Source organism: Pseudonaja textilis, chromosome 2, assembly GCF_049901715.1.
Source record: "Pseudonaja textilis isolate UNSWEBS1 chromosome 2, rPseTex1.2, whole genome shotgun sequence".
NCBI classification, from domain to species: domain Eukaryota; kingdom Metazoa; phylum Chordata; class Lepidosauria; order Squamata; family Elapidae; genus Pseudonaja; species Pseudonaja textilis.
This window is the reverse complement of record NC_141991.1, coordinates 14177328-14195974: the sequence shown is the minus strand read 5'-3', so window position 1 is coordinate 14195974 and position 18647 is coordinate 14177328. Positions and strand designations below refer to the sequence as shown.

At 44.7% G+C, this 18647-nt stretch overlaps 1 protein-coding gene across 4 annotated transcripts in view; it reads left to right on the top strand.

Moving 5' to 3' along the window:
- The window catches only part of LOC113450089 (E3 ubiquitin-protein ligase TRIM39-like), a 58206-nt gene extending 39559 nt beyond the window's left edge, over window positions 1-18647 (top strand). For 3 of the 4 annotated variants that reach the window (XM_087928530.1, XM_087928528.1, XM_087928526.1), the window contains exons 5-7: window positions 9520-9638; window positions 17201-17233; window positions 17570-18647. In XM_087928530.1, the coding sequence (XP_087784656.1) occupies window positions 9520-9638; window positions 17201-17233; window positions 17570-18048 (631 nt within the window). In that variant the 3' untranslated portion in view covers window positions 18049-18647. The remainder of the gene's footprint in view (window positions 1-9519; window positions 9639-17200; window positions 17234-17569) is intronic. The other variant, XM_087928527.1, reaches the window with a different exon arrangement.

Sequence of the window (18647 nt, the reverse complement as noted above, 5' to 3'; positions counted from 1 at the left end):
GTAACACGGTCATTAGGCTCTTCCAGAATTGAGCGGTAAACTGAACACCGTGATCCAAAACTACCCTGTCCGGCAGACCATGTAGACAGAACACATGCTACAAAAATAACTCGGCAGTAGTACGAGCCGATGGTAACTTCCGACAGGGGATAAAGTGGGCCATCTTGGTTAACATGTCAACCACCACGAGCACCGTTGTATATCCCGATGAAGAGGGCAAATGTGTTAAGAAATCCATGGAAATTGTCCTCCATGGTCTGTCCGGAGTCGGCAGTGGTTGAAGGAGACCAGGAGGCACACCCAACGCAGCTTTCGCTTGCCAGCATGGTACACAGGACTCAACATAGGCATAGACATCATGTCGGACTCGAGGCTACCAAAAAGTCCATGTGACCAGATGAAGGGGTCTTAAAAAATCCAAAATGGCCGGCAGCAGGGTTTTCGTGACATTGGGTTATGGTGAGGGCTCTAAGTGTCCTGGTGGGCACGTACAATTGACCCCGATGTCGTAGTAAGCCCTCCTCCAGAGTCCATGGGGAGTCAGGTCCTATTTCCCCGATTCTCTGCTGCGACCAAGCATCTAAGCGCTGAGCCTCTCATATCCGAGTCTGCAAATCCATCAGTTCCTGGATAACGGCCAAAGATTCCGGTGGTAGCACTGCGCATGGAGGAAGGGGGTCCTTGGGACAAAGATACTCCGGTTTACAGGACAGGGCATCTGCTCTCTGATTTTGACCACTGGGGATATAAGTCACAAAAAAATCGAACCGAGCAAAGAACAACGACCACCAAATCTGTCGCTGGTTCAACTTCCTTGCAGTGGTCAAGTGCTCCAAATTATGATGATCCGTCCGAACCTCCACCTTGTGCTAGGCCCCCTCAAGATGATGTCGCCAGGTCTCAAACGCAGCCTTGATAGCCAACAACTCTTTTTCCCAGATAGTATAGTTGCGCTCGGACAGAGTGAGTTTTCGAGAATAGTAAGTGCAGGGAAAAAGAGTGGCACCATCTGTTGGGTCTTGCAACAACACCGTCCCAGTAGCCATGTTGGACGCATCTGTCTCCACCACAAACGGACAATGTGGATCAGGATGCCTCAGGATAGGTTCTGCGACGAAGCCCTTTTTAAGACCCTCAAAGGTCTGTTGCTGCGGGGGCCCCCACTGGAACGGGACCTTTCTTCTAAGGAGCTGAGTGATGGGATCCGTGAGCTTGGCAAAACCCGGGATGAAGGTCCGATAATAATTAGAGAACCCCAAGAGACATTGAACATCTTTCACTCGACGAGTGGGTTCCCAACTACACAGCCTCCACCTTACGCGGGTCCATGGCAATACCTTCGGGGGAGATGATGTGCCCCAAGAACTCTATGGAAGTCTGGAAAAAGAGGCATTTCTCCAGATTTGCATAGAGTTGATGCTCCCGAAGACGCTGTAAAACCAAGTGAACATGTTGAAGATGGCTGTCCCCATGGACCTGGAGTAGATTAAAATGTTGCCCAGGTACACCACCACAAACTGATCAAGCATGTTCCGGAACACATCGTTCATCAGGTGCTGGAAGACCGCAGGAGCGTTGGTTAGCCCAAACTGCATTACGGTGTATTCAAAATGGCCGTATTGGGTGCCAAACGCTGTCTTCCATTCATCCCCTTCTCACATCCGCACCAGGTTGTAGGCCCCTCGAAGATCGAGCTTGGTGAAGATAGTGGCCTCCCGCAACCGCTCCATCAATTCTGGAATGAGCGGCAAGGGATAATATTTCGTAATGGCGTTCAACCGGCAGTAGTTGCAGCACAAACGCAAATCTCCCGTCTTCTTTTTAACGAAAAGAATGGGAGCAGAAAGGGGAGGGCAATGGCCGGATAAACCCCCGGGCCAAATTCTTGTCTAAGAAATCATGAAGGGCAGCCAGTTCGGGCTCAGACATAGAATACAGGCGTCCCTTGGGTAGTGGGGCATTCAGGTAGAAGGTCCACAGGACAGTCATATGGTCGATGCAGGGGTAACCGATCCTCCTCCTTCTTGCTAAATACATCGGAGAAATCGGAGAGTTCAGGAGGTACGGAGACGGGGGTGGCAATATCCTGGCCAGCACAGGTGTGTTGTAAATGGTCCACACACTGGAGACTTGGGAACGAAATGGCGTTCTGCGCCCAAGCCACCAGAGGAATCGTATAATCGTAGCCAGGCCATACCAAGGACCAAGGGAAGATCGAGGTCCGCAGTGATGTAAAAACTAATCGCCGCCTCATGGTCCCCAATAACCAGGTGGAATGGCTGGGTGGCGAAACAAATGGGCCCAGCCTGAAGCTCCCGCCCATCAATCGTTTCTACCTTGATTGGAGGCTCCACTGCAACCAAAGGGATGTCAAAATGAGTTGCAAAGGCCTGGTCCATGAAACTGGTAGTAGCCCCTGAGTCTGCAAGAAAACCCGCGTGTCCAAAAGTAAATGTCGAGGGGAACCAGAGTTCACCTCTGCTACTTCGGGCGATTGGTTAATACGTGCCCGACCTAGGATTTCCCTGAGGCCGGGCCTGCCCCGTTTCCCCGACTGTACAAGGTTAGATTCGGGCACTGGCTTGCATGCCCCCCATCGTTTACCAGGACAGGAGTTCGCAAAATATCCAGGCCCCCCGCAATACAGGCATAAGCCTCCTTGAAGTCTCCAGGTACATTCTTGGGCCGTCAAACAAGGTCGGACTGCACTCAACACCATCGGCTCCTCGGCCCTGGCCACGGCACTGTGGAAGACCTGGGGGGCTGGTTGTACAGGATGCTGTGGCCTTGAGGTGGATGGCTGCTCCGGAACTGGGCATCTAGTCTTGCGCCATTGAAGCTGGGCGTCAATGCACACACATTGCACCACCAGAGCGTTGAGGGTCAGGGCCGGCTCCACGTGCACTAACTCATCTTGTATGTCCTCCGACAGACCATCTTGGAAAGCGTCCATTTGAGCAGCCTCATTCCACGCAGAGTCCAAACAGAGCAGTTGAAACTCTGAAATGAACTCCTGCAATGGGCATTCCCCCTGGCGAAGTTCTTTCAGGCGTCTGGCTGCTGTCTGAGCCCGTATGGGGTCCTCATGCATAAGTCTCAGGTGACGCCAAAACCCCTGATAGTCCGTTAGCAAAGGACTATTCTGCACCAACAAAGGAGTGGCCCACCTGGCAGTTAGCCCAACAAAAGGCTGCTAACAAACCCCACCCGAGCCCGGTCATCAGGAAAATCCTCAGGCCCCAGAGCCATAAACAGTTGGCACTGTCCCATAAAAGCCGGGAACATTTCAGGCTGCCCAGACAACTTATCTGGCACAGCTACTGGGCATTTCCTACGGGGCGGGGCAGGAGGAGCAGCAGGAGCTTGCAGCAGCGTAAGATGGTTAACCGGTGAGTGACTTGTTGCTGCAAAACTTGGTTATCTTGTAGAAGTTGATTAATCTGCTGCTGTTGCTGTTGTTGTTCCATCTTGGTCAGAAGATGGTATTTGCTGGTTCAGGACAAAAATGCTCTGCCCCACATGTGACCACGAGTTTCCAAAGGAATATAAGTTTCCAAAGGAATATAAATAGACAGACAGGACCAGGAACGACAGAGTTAAATTCCTTTGGCTGGAGAAGTCCTTGGCAGTCATCCAAAAACTGCCTGCCAAGTCCGATAACAAACAAGACCATAAATCAAAAGGCAAATGCCGCACAGAGAATTTATCAAAGCTACAATCCCCAATAAACAAATTGTCCCGAACGAGGATTCAGAGCTAACACGCCCTCTTTTATTTCCTGAGGGGCGTGTCAGTCTCACAAGTCAGTCCCTGATTTGACATTTCCTTTTACGTTGCATTTCCCGCTTCTGCCTGCGTCTTTGCCTTGCATCAAACCAGCATTCCTCGGCTTGATCCTCAGCCAAGGACTCCGGCACTCTCTCCTGATTATCTGCCGACACCTGAGGCACAACCAGGGAGGAAGGTCCTGTGGAGCAAGATGATTCCGAATCTTCCAGCAAAGCAGGCTCAAACCTCAAGGCCAAATCCTCCTCTTCCTCATTACTTGAATCTGTGTCTTCTAACAGAGCAGGCTCAAACATCCGAGTCACAACATACATACATACATACATACATACATACATACATACATATATATACATACACATACACATACACATTCACATATACACATATACATATATACATCCACACACTGTAATTGTGTAGGATTCAACCAGGTTATAATTTTTCTTAGGCAAAAAAGTAAAAACAATACCTCTAAAAGGTTGAACAGCTGAAGAAAAAAGAGCAATGGGAGTTTTTTCATTAAAAAAATGGAAGTACTTTATATGCCTGTTAGTGTCTGCAATTTTCAGCCTAGCAAAGGCTCCTTTCAATGCTTCGTCTCTTTGTTTTTTAGGACATTGGAAGCATCTTGAAGAAGTAAGTGAATCCACCCTTTTCTTTACAGTCTCAGAGATTTGTAGATCCTCCAGCAGTTTTCCTATTTTGGAAAGTTCTGGTTGTATTTAGCAGTATTTTAACGTAAAGAGAATGTACTGTACTTCAGGGCTTTTTAGACATTTCCTCAGATAACTTCAACACAATATAATTAGAAATGTTTGATATGATCAAGTATTATGGTTGGTTTCACAGTCAGCCAGATGTTTAGATTGAATTTGGCATTTTTATCCACCTACTGAGTCCTTCCCAAGAAGAGACAGATGTTTGATGGTTTTAAAGGTATCATTGTAGGATGTAAGCTGCTCCAAGTAATGCAACTATCCTAAATACATGCCGGTTGGCAAGCACCGAATTGGGATTACAGGGACACTGTGACAGATGTTAACTGCGATTTCATTGCATTACCTTTAAGTTTAAATTTATTGTCATTGAACCTCGTACAATGAAATTAAATGCCATTTTCAGTGTACATCATACATAAGAAAAGTATAAATAATAATAATAATAAAAGAAATAGAAATAGAAATAGAACAACTATGGCAAAGGCAAGCCAGGGTAGTCCCAAAAGAACCGGAGCACCACTTGAACACCATTGGCATTGACAAATTTGCCATCAGTCAATTGCAGAAGGCAGCTTTACTTGGAACAGCTTCGATCCTGTGGCGATATCTGTAGCACCATCAAACATCCAGATTTGCCCATCCCAGATCATTGGTAAGGACTCGATAGGTAGACAAAAATGCCAAACCCAGTCCGAACATCTGGCTGACTATGCAATAATAATAACAAAAAAAACCCAGACATCCTTCACATTCTACACAATGGAATTGAAAACCCTTGATGCTGCATTAGTATTGCATTATACAGTAGAATTCAACATAGTTACTGCTTTGGGATAGAAGCTGATTTTCAGCCTATTTGTCCTTGTTTTTATTATCCTGTACTGTCTGCCAGATGGCAATAGTTCAAAAAAAAAAGGTTGCCCAGGATGAGATGAATCTTTGAGAATGTTTTGAACTTTCTTAAGGCAATGGGAACTATAAAGCTCTTCCAAAGAGGGGAGAGGTCAACCAATGATCCTCTGGGCAATGATGTTAATTCTCTGGAGCACTTTCCTATCTACCACTGTGTAATCAGCAAACCATACACAGGTGCATTAAGTTAAGATATTCTCTATAGTACAGCGGTAGAAGGTCACCAGGAAGTTTTCATTCAGTTATTGTTTCCTGAGAAGTCTCGGGTAGAATAATCTCTGGGCCCTTTTGACCAGTACTGCAGTGTGAGTGCCCCAGGTCAGGTCCTCTTTGATGGTAACACCCAGAAACTTAAAACTGGCCACTTGCTCCACTTGGTCTCCAATGATAACCAAGGCCTGCATGTCTGATATATTCCTTCTGTAGTCCACTCTAAGCTCCTTGGTCTTATTGGTGTTAAGGACCAAATTATTGTCTCCACACCATGAAAGCAACTGGTCCACCTCATCATAGGCAGACACTTCCCCCCCAAGACGAGTCCCAGCACAGTTGTATTATTTGCAAATTTAGTATTAGTGGCGTGAATGGGAATGCAGTCATGTACATAAAGAGTATAGAGTAAGGACTCAACACACAACCCTGTGGTGTACCAGTATTAAGAATAAGGGCTGAGGAGTTTCAATTACTTAATCTGATCCCCTGAGAGCAGCCAGACAGGAAATCCATAATCCAAAGGTAGATTGAATGAAAAAGCCCAAGGTCCTTAAGTTTAGACACTAGTCTATGTGGAAGAATTGTGTTAAATGCAGAACTAAAATCCATCAAGATGAGTTTGAATGTTAAATCCATCGTCTAATTACCTATGTCACCCCTATTAGTCATCGGTCATTTGGTAAGATACGATCCATTGTTTTGGCCAAGAGGTCCACAAGAATTTTCAAGAGTAGAGAGCCCAAAACTGAAACTTAGTGGCCTCTACTAGATCTCTTGTTTAACTTGATGAAGGTGGATGAGTGCAGTTCTGGATCGGGATCCACTGGGTCACCATGGTGCCCATATTTGAATAGCTGGCCAGAGACATGACTGAAGCCTGGGAAACGGGGGCCCTTGTCAGCCCACAGGAGTGCTGACTTACCACCAGCTGACGAGATACTTAGGAGCCAAGGACGGGGCCACACAAGAAAAAGGCATTCTGTGAATTAATAGATGGACATCAACACCTCACTTAAACAGTGAAAGCCACACACAACCAGGGACCACATAAACACAACGCGTAGAACAGCCCAGGCACACATTCTGGTGATGGAGAGAGGAGTTCCCTGAGGATGGGCTCCAGCCTGAGTCCAAAAGCTCAGAAGACAAAACCTCTGGTAACCAACCCAGACCGGATCCTATAGCTATCCAATTCTCAAGCACCGCCTGATGCTTTAGGAAGCTGCTTCTATTGGCAGGTTGATAACGGTTACAGGAACTGGGCATGGCTAGTCCAGGGAAGAGAAGGGCCAGGGAAGACACGATAGCAGTGTTCCAGTATCTGAGGGGCGACCACAAAGAGGAAAGGGTCAAGCTGTTTTCCAAAGCACCTGTAGGCCAGACAAGGAGTAATGGATGGAAACTGATCAAAGAGAGGTTCAACCTAGAAATAAGGAGAAATTTTCTGACTTCTGGAGAATGAACCAATGAAACAGCTTTGCCTTCAGATGTTGTGGGGGCTTCATCACAAGAAGCTTTCAAGAAGAGGCTGGACTGCCATCTGTCAGAAACAGTGTAGGGCAGAGGTGGGCAATTAATTTCTGTCGGGGGCCACATGGAAAATCAGATCTGCGTTCGAGGCCCGAACCAATTTTATAAAAGGCCATTATAAAGGGCCCATTATAAAATGCAGCAAATTATATATAAGAATATTTTATATATAATTTTATATATATATATATATGTTTTGGCTCCGGGCTTGGATTCAGCTCCTGTGACTGATATGAGTTCAAGTGAGGAGGACATGGCAGAAAAATATGAGCCGGCATGGCTCAGTGATTGGACTGGTAACCAGGATGAGGAGATGGACGTGACAAAGGACGACAGACCTGATGTATTAGAATTGTCAGGACCTTTGACCTCCTCTGGTTCCTTATCTGATCAACAGCCGGGAATGGCTGACAGGGAAGTTTTGAGAGAGTCTTCTAAGTGGAGATGAGAACTTGGAAAATTTGTGGTTAAATGTAAGGAACAGAAGACGTTTGAGAAGGCAACTCAGCTGGAACGAAGGAGGAGGGCTAGTCAGTAAATTAGCACATTGCCTCAATGAGTATAAAAGGACACAGCTGGGCTGGTAAAACTTGCCAGGAAGAAAGTGATTTATTGAGTGAGGACGTTACAGCAAGAAGCTCTGAGACTTGAGATTTATTGCCAAGACTGGTTTGCCGGACAGAGTAAAGATTTATGCTGTGGATTGAGATTTCTGCCAGCCGTTATCTTGTAAGACTTCTTTCTGTTTGATTTAATTTTGAAACGGCTGCTTTCTGTTTTGTTCGTTTGAATTTTGAAGTGGGGTCATAACATACACACATATATATATAATTTGCTGCATTTTATAATGGGCCCTTTATTATATATATATATTTTATATATAAGAAAAAGTAACACCGCAGCTGCTTCTGCTACTACTTTCCACGCTTTCCAAACGTGAGTCCCAGGAGAGAACAAACAGCAAACCGTGCTCAGGGGCATCCAAGCCCAGCTAAAGCTAGGCTGCTGCTGGTGGAGTCTTGCCCTGCCTTCGTGCCCCGTTTCCCAGCTCGGCGGTCCTGCTCAGGCAGCACTTTAAAAGCCCTCCCCACATACGTGCCCGATGAGCCACTCACAACGACGGCGGCTCCCAACACCCGAGCAACTTCCCAGCAACTTGCGGCTTGCTTTTTCCTCTCGGGCGCTTGCGCCTGGTCCCGAGCCGTGTGGCAGAGGAGAAGCCCGGAGCGCTGCCGGGTCACCTCCTCTAAACAGCCCGCCTGCCCACCCGCCAGGCGGAACCCTTCCCGCTCCTCGGCGGGAAGACGCTCCCGCCTGCATACTTTGCCTTTGCAAAGTTTAAGCCTGGAAGCCCTGGAAACCCGAGCAACTTCCCAGAAACTTTCGGCTTCCTTTTAACTCGCGGGTGCTCGCACCTGGCCCCAAGCCGGCAGGCGGGCAGGCTGCTTGGAGGAGGCGACCCGGCAGTGCTCCAGGCTTCCCCTCTGCCGTGCGGCTCAGGGCCAGGCGTGAGCGCCGGCGAGTTAAAAGGAAGCCGCAAGTTGCTGGGAAGCTGCTCGGGTTTCCGGGGCTTCCAGGCTTAAACTTTGCACAGGCAAAGTTTGCAGGCGGGAGCATCTTCCCGCCGAGGAGCGGGAAGGGTTCCGCCCGATGGGCGGGCGGGCAGCTTGGAGGAGGTGAGCCGGCGATGCTCCGGGTTTCCCTCTGCCGCGCGGCTCGGGGCCAGGCATGAGTGCCCACTAGGAAAAAGGAAGCCGTAAGTTGCTGGGAAGTTGCTCGGGTGCTGGGAGCAGGTTTTTAAAGTGCCGCCCGAGCAGGACTGCCGAGCCAGGAAACAGGGCACCAAGGCAGGGCAAGGCTCCACCAGCAGCGGCCTAGCTTTAGGTGGCTACAAGCAGCCCGCTCCAAGCAGCCGCCCTCCCGCCGGGCAGAACCCTTCCCACTCCTCGGCGGGAAGACGCTCCCGCCTGCAAACTTTGCCTTTGCAAAGTTTAAGCCTGGAAGCCCCGGAAAAAAGGGGGGGATCGGCGGGGACTCACCTTCGGAGAGGTCGCACTCGAAGGTGATTTTGAACTCCCAGCCGAGGCCTTTCCAAAGTTCTTCTTTTCTTTCCTACCCCGAGAGCACTCTGCACTGTTTTTTCAGCTTTGGGGGCCTCGTGGATCAGGGCAATATGCCAGACCCAGCGATTTTTTTTCAGGGGTGGGCTGGATTGGACAGGCGAACGGGCCGGATGTGGCCTGCAGGCTGTAGTTTGTCCACCCCTGGTGTAGGGTCTCCTGCTTGGGCAGTTGTGGGGGGCGGGTTGGACTAGATGACCTTCCAACTCTGTTATTCTGTTCTTTTGTCTTGCCAGATTCCAGGCTAAGGAAACATATGAGAATCCGGTGGATTTACTTCTAGAGCCGAAGTGGACAATCTGGGATTGCAGTGATGTAATTCCGCTTCTGAAAAATGCCATGAAAAAGTTGAGAGGTAAAAAAATAGCCGCTGGGGTTTTACTGGACGACATTTTGAGCATCCAAGAGAGATTCTGGATCACTGTCAGGGGGATCAAAGAGGGATCAATTTCAGGATGAGTGGAAGAGAGAGACCCTCCTTTCTCTGGGGAAAGGCCTTGTGTCTTGGCACCAGGAGGGGAAGAGGAGCTTTCTGGTTGCTCCCATTACAGATTTGCTAAAAAAGGTTACCATTAGCTACTCATAGTTGACCATTTACAAGCAATTCTCAACTTACAACAGTTCGCTTAGTGACTGTTCACAGTTAGAATGGCACTGAAAAAGTGACTTATGACCATTTTTCACAGTTATGACCATTGTATCATTCCCACAACGATATGATTTTCTTTTGGGTGCTTGAGGACGGGTTCATATTTATGACGGTTGTAGTTGGGAACACAGGCAGCTACCAGAAGAAAAAGAATTGGTCAGGAAAGCCTTTTTTCAAAGAAGGAGGTGGCCAAAGAGAGCAGAGTCCAAATATGAGGTGCAGGGAGACACTCTGTCACAGAAGAAATATGGATGGCACAGGAATGAGAAAAGCAGTTTAAAAACAAACAAACTGCGGACTGGATGACAAACTCCAGTTGCAAGGAAACGCCTCTTCCAGGGTCAGTTTCTTAAGGCAGTGAAAATGGGCACCTGATATAATTTTTTGCACTGGCAGGTTCACGGGGTTTCTGAATTGGGAAATTCCCCCCCCCTTTCCCCCGAATTTTGCTTCTCTGACACTTGTTGGGAGGACTGGAAGACTTCTGGTTTGGTGGCAGAGAGGACAACGGAAGGGATCCTTGAGGCTATACAGACTCAACTTTAGGCAGCTTTAGTCTATCAGAATTTTGCCTACAACTAGTCAAGGCAAGATGATCTTCTCCTTGGCTGCATTTCTTTCCTTTCTCTCCTTCAGCCTTTTTCTAACCCCAACTTTTCACTGCACTTTCTAGTTTGCACCCATTGTCATTTCTTCCTATAGCCAGAAGGGTTTCTCTCCTTGCTTGGGCCGTTCCCTTGGCTGCCTTTTCTTCCTCTGCCGTTTCCTCTGCATTCCCCTGCTGTGACTTTTGCTCAAGGAGCCCTTGCAATTTGCTTTCTTGTTCCACAGTCAACTTTCCTTGACTTGCTTCTCAACTCACTTTTTCTTTTCTTTCTGAGTCTCTTCAGAAAATCATATCCCCACCCCACCCCCCTTTCTGGTTTACATTCCCCAGAGGGGTAATTAAACATGTCCTTCTTTTCAACAGATTCTACTTGTCCCAGAAAGGGGACTGGTGGCTTGGCTGAGGTTTCTGGAGTCCTATGTTATTTTATTGATTTATTTATTTATTTGATTTGTCAGTCACTTACGAGGTAATAGGTTTAAGTATAAATATGAGTAAGAATACAGGAAATAGGTACAAATAAATGGGGACAATAGGACAGGGACGGTAGGCACGATGGTGCACTTATGCACACCCCTTACAGACCTTTCTGGAATGGGGTGAGGTCAATAGTGCATAGTCTGAGGTTAAAGGAGTGGGGTGTAGAGGATGTAACAACAGAGTCAGGTAGTGCATTCCAGATGTTGACCACTCTGTTGCTGAAATCGTACTTTCTGCAGTCGAGTTTGAAGCGGTTTACATTGAGTTTGTATCTGTTGTGTGCTCTTGTATTGTTATGGTTGAGGCTGAAGTAGTCATTGACTGGTAGGACATTGTAGCAGATAATTTTGTGTGTTACACTTAAGTCTACCCGCAGGCAGCATAATTCAAGGTTGTCCAAGCCCAAAATCTCAAGCCTGGTGATATAGGGTATTCTGTTGTGAGCAAAGGAGTGTAGTACTTTTCTAGTGAAATACTTCTGGACTCACTCAGTTGTATTAATGTCTGATACGCAGTGCGGATTCCAGACTGATGAGCTCTATTCAAGTATTGGCCTAGCAAAATTTTGTGTGCTCTAGTTAGCAATTCGATATTTCTGGAGGTGAAGTTCGAAAGATTAGATTTACAACTTTTAATGCCTTTTTGGCAATGCTGTTACAGTGAGCTCTGGAGTTTAGGTCATTTGATATGAGAACTCCAAGGTCCTTGACAGAGTAAGGATCATCAACGAGGTCATATCCACCTAGTTTGTATATGGTGTACTGATTTTTTTATCAATGTGTAGGACAGAGCATTTGTTGGTCGAGATTTAGAGTAGCCAATTGTTTGACCATTCAGACACATAACAAGGTCGTTTTGAAGGACAGTAGAATTGTCGGTGGTGTTGAATAGTTTTACGTCATCCGCAAAGAGGACGCAGTCGCTTATAAGGTGATTGCAAAGGTCATTTATAAAGAGTATAAAGAGTGTGGGTCCTAAAATGCTGCCTTGGGGGACATCACTGTTAATTGGAACAGGGTTTGATATAGCGCTCCCTATTTTTACTATTTGTTGCCTATTTGACAGGAACGTAGTAATCCACTAATGAAGAGATCTGGAAATGCCGTAAGAGTTTTGTTTTAACAGTAGTTTGTCATGTACCACCGAATCAAAGGCTTTGCAGAAGTCTTTGTAAATTGCATCTATAGCTTTACCCTGGTCAAATAGAGTAGTCCATATGTTTTTGCAGTGTAGGAATTGAAGATTGCTGGACAATTTTTTTCTGAAACCAAATTGTTTTTTTTTGAGAGTAGGTTGTTTGCCTCTAAGTGGAGAGTGATGAATTGGTTAATGATTGATTCTATGACTTTGCACATGACAAATCACAGTGAGATTGGTTTGTAGTTTTCAACCAGGCTGGGGTCACCTGTTTTGAAGATAGGGATGAACGGCGCTAAGGAGCATAGGTTCGGTAAGGAGCAGTTTCTGAATGATATCTCATATATAATGCTTAGAGGTTCTGCTATGGCAGTGGACAGCTTTTTTAAGAAGTATGCACATCGGGGCCAATAGATAGGGGTGGTTTTAGATTATGTATTGCCTTTTCTACATTGTCTTCTGTAAAGTCAATATGTAGTAGGTCATTACAGTTAGTTGTGGTATGACTAGGAAATGTCGGGCATGAACCATTGCTATTTACAAAGACTGAACTGAAGAATGTGTTGAAGAGATTGGCCTTAATGGCTTCATCATTGCAGTCTTTCCCATTTGGTCCTTTTAGGGGTGGGATGGTTCTTGATCCTTTAAGTTTGGTGTTTACAAAATTGTAGAACGTGCAAGTGGATTTTGTACATAGGAGGTTTTCCTCTTGCTTGCAGTGGTAATTTGTGCATTCTGCCTTTATCTGTCGGCATAAGGTGTTGTATTGGTTTTTCAAGTTTGCTATGTAGCTAGTTTTGTTTTTACACCATAGTGATCTTCTTTTTAAATTGAAGTTTCCTTATTGTTATGGGTAATTTGCTTTTTGTTTTTGTTTTGGGGGATTACTAATGGTGCATATATTTAATGTCTCTTTCAAGTTCAAATGAATGCATTATAACGGTCTTCTGTAGTATTACAACTAGAGAACAGAATGTGCCAATCAAGAGATAATAGGTCAGCATCTATGAGATCATAGTTGGCTTTTTTGAAGTTGTATGTTGGGGATCCATCATTATGACCCTCTTTGTGAGGGTGCAAATTGAGACAAAAGTCAATCATACTGTGATCACTGTTTGAAAAGGGTTCTTGTATTTGTAGGCTTTATATTGAGTTTGAACTGTTGCACAAGATAAGGTCGAGGCAGTTATTGAGTCTAGTGTTGTTAGTTACTAATTGATCCAGTCCCAGTGTAGTAACAGCATTGTACAAGGTTGCATGTATGGATTCAGATGTACATTCATTTAGGGTCCAATTTATAAGAGGTAGATTGATGTCACCAAGGAAAATAAGAGAATGTGGGCAAGAGGCAGCCCACTTTAGTAGTGATGTTAGCTTGTTTGCATGACCTATGTCATAATCAGGGGCTCTGTCGCATAGTAAGAAGTGGATTGTGGTATTTGAGGACACTTAACAGACTCTGGTCTCTGGAAGAGCAAGTTCTGGTGTAATTTGAATCTTTTTTAGATTTAGGGATTTTTGTAGAAGATAGCAACTCCACCTCCTTTACGGATTTTGCAATCTGACCGATAAACGTGATATTCACTAACTGGTAATGGAGTCTGGAAAAGATGCATTTAACCACATCTCACAGACAAATATAATGTTGAATGTAATCGTGCATAATAAGATGAGGAATTAATGCATTTTGTTTGCGAGGCTTCTTGCATTGAATAGTTTGCATTTTAGATATGTAGTAGTGGGTCTGGAGGAAGTAAGGGGCGTGCATGCCTAATGTTGGATGTTGGGGTGATGGATATTGGGATGTAAGTTGAAGGTCTTGCTTTTGATACATTCTGTGTGGTAGTCAATGTATAGGTGAGTATTTCCTTGTTCTTGTAGTCTTTTGAGCTCAGATAATAGTTCAAGGGATCATACACGTTGCTGTAAGGTTAGGTCAAGGCGAGAATGGAGGTTCTTAAGGATAGTGTTGCTCTTGGCAAGTGAATTTATAGTGTAAATGAATTTTCGTTTGCTTGATTCATTTTTGCAAATGACCCTGCAGAAGTGTGGGGCCACCGAGCCGTCTCTGTTTTTGAACTGTGGGCCGATGTGGGAAATGTCAGGTATTTCATCAGAGGAGATGGTTGATGCTTGATAGTCACTGATGATGTTGCGGACAATTGTGATGTCATCATTGTCATTGTCCTCTAGACCAAATAAGATGGCATTTGGATCCTTCCTTTTGCTCTCGACAGCTTCTTTGACGAGGATTGGGATGTCATTATTTGTTGGGTTTGTGGTTTTTTGTGGATTGGGTTGTGGTTGTTGGATAGAGATATGGTTTGTAGCTATTGGATGTTTGGTTTTTTGTGTCTTTTTTTTCAAGGTTAGTTAATCTTGCTTTTATAGTGTCCAGTGATGCTACTATGGTGTCAAGGGATGTTATTTGTGTTTCTATGGTATCAACTCTTTCAAACAGGGCAATATACAGTATTTGTCCAGTTTGGGTCTGCTGGGCAGAAATATTAAAATGTATGGTTGGATGATTCAAGGAATTGAGTCATTTGCTTGAGTAATCCCAAGCAGCCATGGTGAGCGTAGTTGTCACATAGGGAACATTTGATGGAATTTTCATTATCCTTTAGAGTTTCTTTGCATATAAGGCATGTGCAGGAGTCTTGTGGTTCATTGGTGGGTTTATTTTCTCTTTGGGTTGTGGTTTGGCAATGGATTTTTTTCCTGGCATGGTAGATTTGTTGAGATGGCACGTTGATTAAATTGCTTAATCAACCAAGATATTTGGGTAATCAATATAGCCAATACCACACCAATTAATCAATTACAATAATCACTCTAGTCAAATAGTTTCACAAAGCAACAAACAGCCTAATCAATTAATTACACTAATCAATAACCACACTGGTCAATTAAATTCATTAGATCATTAATTTAATAATCAATTAATTATACGAATCACTGATCTTTTACACTGATCAGTAAACACAGTATTTGCACTAAACACTCTAATCACACTAAAAATCAAAACAATCAATCGGTGAATTATTTTATAGAAATTGATTTAGACATTCTCTAATCATTGATGTAGGTCATGAGATAGAAAAGTTATAAGTTTTGAGTAATCAGTGTTTAAGTATTGAAGTAACGAAGTAGTACTGAGGATCAGCAAGTAAAGCGTTATTGCTTTGCTAGCTGCTGCTATCCTGGATGAGAAGGATTTATTGCTTTGATGGCTGTTGTTATCTGATCCGCTGCGTGAGACACTGGGTTAGACACTCTGTAAACTCTGTAGGTCTGGAACACACTGAAACAGGCTGTAACAAGATGACTAAAACCATGTTGAATTATTGAAACAGAGTAAAACACGCCGAATTACTTAAACACGCTGACTCCATTCAGGGAATCCTGTTTGGGGAACCACAGCTGACTCAGTTCCCTTCCCAGCTGGCTCGGGTCAAGATTCTACCCAAGGAGTCTTAGGACTGGAAGTCTCCTTAAAGCCACATGGTTTCGTTTGTTTTAATGGTTACTAAGTAATTGTTTCCTGGTGAGGAAGAGGTTGGTGAGAGATTGTTTGGAAGGTAGAGGATTGTAGGATTATTTTTCTAGCAAGATGGTTTCCTGGTAACAATAAAAAAAACAAGAAGTTTTTCTTGCTGGGATTTAGGTTGGAGGACTGTAAGTCTGTTCTGTCTTGGCTTTCTGGCTGCCTCCGGGGAATTGTATTTATCTGGGGCTCGGAAGTGGGGATGGCTGTGCTCCGGCTTGGCTCTCGAATTGACTACTGACTCTTTAATTACCTCCTGGTATTTGCGCTCCACCGGGGCTTGGGGCTCAAGCGTTACGGCTGCTGGGGAGGCTGCGGGAGATTGTCCAATGGCTCTGCTGCCGGGAAATTGCCCTGACCTGCCACTGGGGAATTGAGCTTCGCAGGGGCTCAGGGATGAAAGCTATGGCTGCTGGGGAAGGCTGCGAGAGCTTGCCGAGGCTGCTTCACCGGGGTTGGCTGCGGAGGAATCTCGGGCTCCCAAATGATCTTGATTACTCACGAGAGCTTTAGCACACGATTTCAGGCCACTTCTGGTGAAGATGGAGGTCATCAACACCCCCCATCCCCCGTTTTGACTGACAGGGGGCTATCAAAACCACAGAGTCAGGTAGAGTATTCCAGACATTGACCACTCTGTTGCTGAAGTTGTATTTCCTGAAATCAAGTTTGGAGTGCTTGAGTTTGTCTCTATTGTGTGCTCTTGTATTGTTATGGTTGAAGCTGAAGTATTCATTGACAGGTAGGATATTGCAATGTATAATTTTATGTACTATACTTAGATCAGACCGAAGGCGTCGTAGTTCTAGGTTGTCTAGGTCTAGAATTACAAGTCTGGTGGCTAAGGTATTTTGCAACTAGTAGAGGAATGGAGAACTCTTCTTGTGAAATATTTTTGGACTTTCTCCACTGTATTAATATCAGATATGTAATGCGGGTTCCAGACTGATGAGCTGTATTCAAGTATTGGTCTAGCAAATGTTTTGTATGCTCTAATTAGTAGTGTGATATTACCAGAGAAAAAGCTATATAGGATTAGGTTAACAACTCTTAATGCCTTTTTGGCTATGTAGTTACAGCTTTACATCATCAGCGAAAAGAACGCAGTTGCTCTTAATATGATCACAGAGGTCATTTATGTAGAGTATGAAGACAGTTGGTCCTAAAATACTGCCTTAGGGGACACCACTGTTGACAGGTACAGAATTTGATAGGACACTCCCAATTTTGACCATTTGTTGTCTGTTTGACAGGAATGCTTCTACCCACCCCCACCCCAGCCCTCTGAGGTCAAACACAACCCTGATGTGGCCCGCAATGAAATCAAGTTTGGCACCCGTGATATATAGCCACCAACGACATTTTAGCTTGTAGCTTTCCTTATTCCTTATTTCCTGATTTGAGTCCAAGGAAAGCAAACCAGGGTATCTGAGAGAGGCCCTTCTGTTGCTCCAATTCCAGTGATGAGATGCTGAATCCCCCTCTTTTCTTCCCCAGATACTCTGGAAAGTGGACTTCAACTACAGAAAGGTAAATATGAATTATAGGAATTGCAGCTGCTTGCTATTTTAAGCTGTGATGCCAGTAACCTTAAGAGAAACATAGATTAAAAAAAAGAAAAATATAGGATTAAATACCTTAATATAGCTTAGATACCTGGAAACTTTAATGATTTTATGATTTGTGAACTATTATCTTCCATTAATATGTAGAGGTTATGCAGCAGAGACAAAGTCCTTGTGTGTCTGATACACACTTAGCCAAATAAAGCTGTTGTTCTGTTCTGTTCTTTTCACACACCAGGCCTGCAACTGAAGCTCTTGTTCTTTTCCTTCCTTCCTTCCTTCCTTCCCTTCCCCCTTACAGTGAATGTAACTCTGGATCCAGACACAACTAATCCTGACTGCCTTAAAATCTCCGAAGATCGAAAAAGCATCACAGGACTTAAGGATTTATTGTATAATCCTTGTGTCCTTGGGTGTCAGATGTTCTCATCAGGGCGACATTTCTGGGATGTTATTGTAAGCAGTACAAGAAAATGGTTTGTAGGGGTTACCAGCAAACCAGGGAACTTTAAAAATGTTTATGAGCAGACCAGAAAGTGGCAGATTTGGGGATGGGATGGGAAATACACGGCCGCCTCTCCGTCAAAATGCTGTAAACTGGTCCTGACTGAGAGCCCCACGAGGATCCGCATCTCTCTCAACTGCGAAGGTGGACAAGTGAGCTTCTTTGATGCCAAGACCGCAGCTCTGCTCCATACATTCTCAGACGCTTCCTTGGTTGGAGAGACCCTCCTGCCTTATTTCTACTTAGGCAAGGGCAGCTGCGTGACACTCCCCTAACAGGTTAGGTGGCCTTCTGAATTGAAGGAGTGGATCAATCAATCGATCCAGAGAGAAATAACCTGACCATCATTTAAATTTCTCTGAATTAAAAAAAAGAAGAGGTGTCTTAGAAACTTCATAGGTTTTAGCATCATGTCTTCAGGTGTATCAATATTAAAGATACCTTATCTTACAGCTAAACCCATAAATCATAGTTTTAGATGTCTGTCATAACTCTCTCATTTCTGTATCAGCCTTGTTTAATGTTTAGTTGCCATCCATGATTGTGGAAGTTCCCATTGTATTCTGTAATCTTTCCCTCTTTTTTTTCTTTCCTCCCCTGTTTTTTTCTGTTTCCTTTTAAATATGCATATAATTGTCATCATCCCAACAAACCCTAGCAGGGCTTCAGCAGCTATTAGACTCAATATAAGCTTTACAGCCTCACAGGGTGTTTTTTTTACAAATCCTACTGCTACTTCTGTCTTTTTATACTTCACTCAGCCAGTTATCTACAACAGTCGGATTATTGATTATAAGACTGATCTAATTTTATAGGTGCTTCATGGGTTTTAATTCTTTTGCAATTTTACGTGAATAAATTTATTTTTACCTTA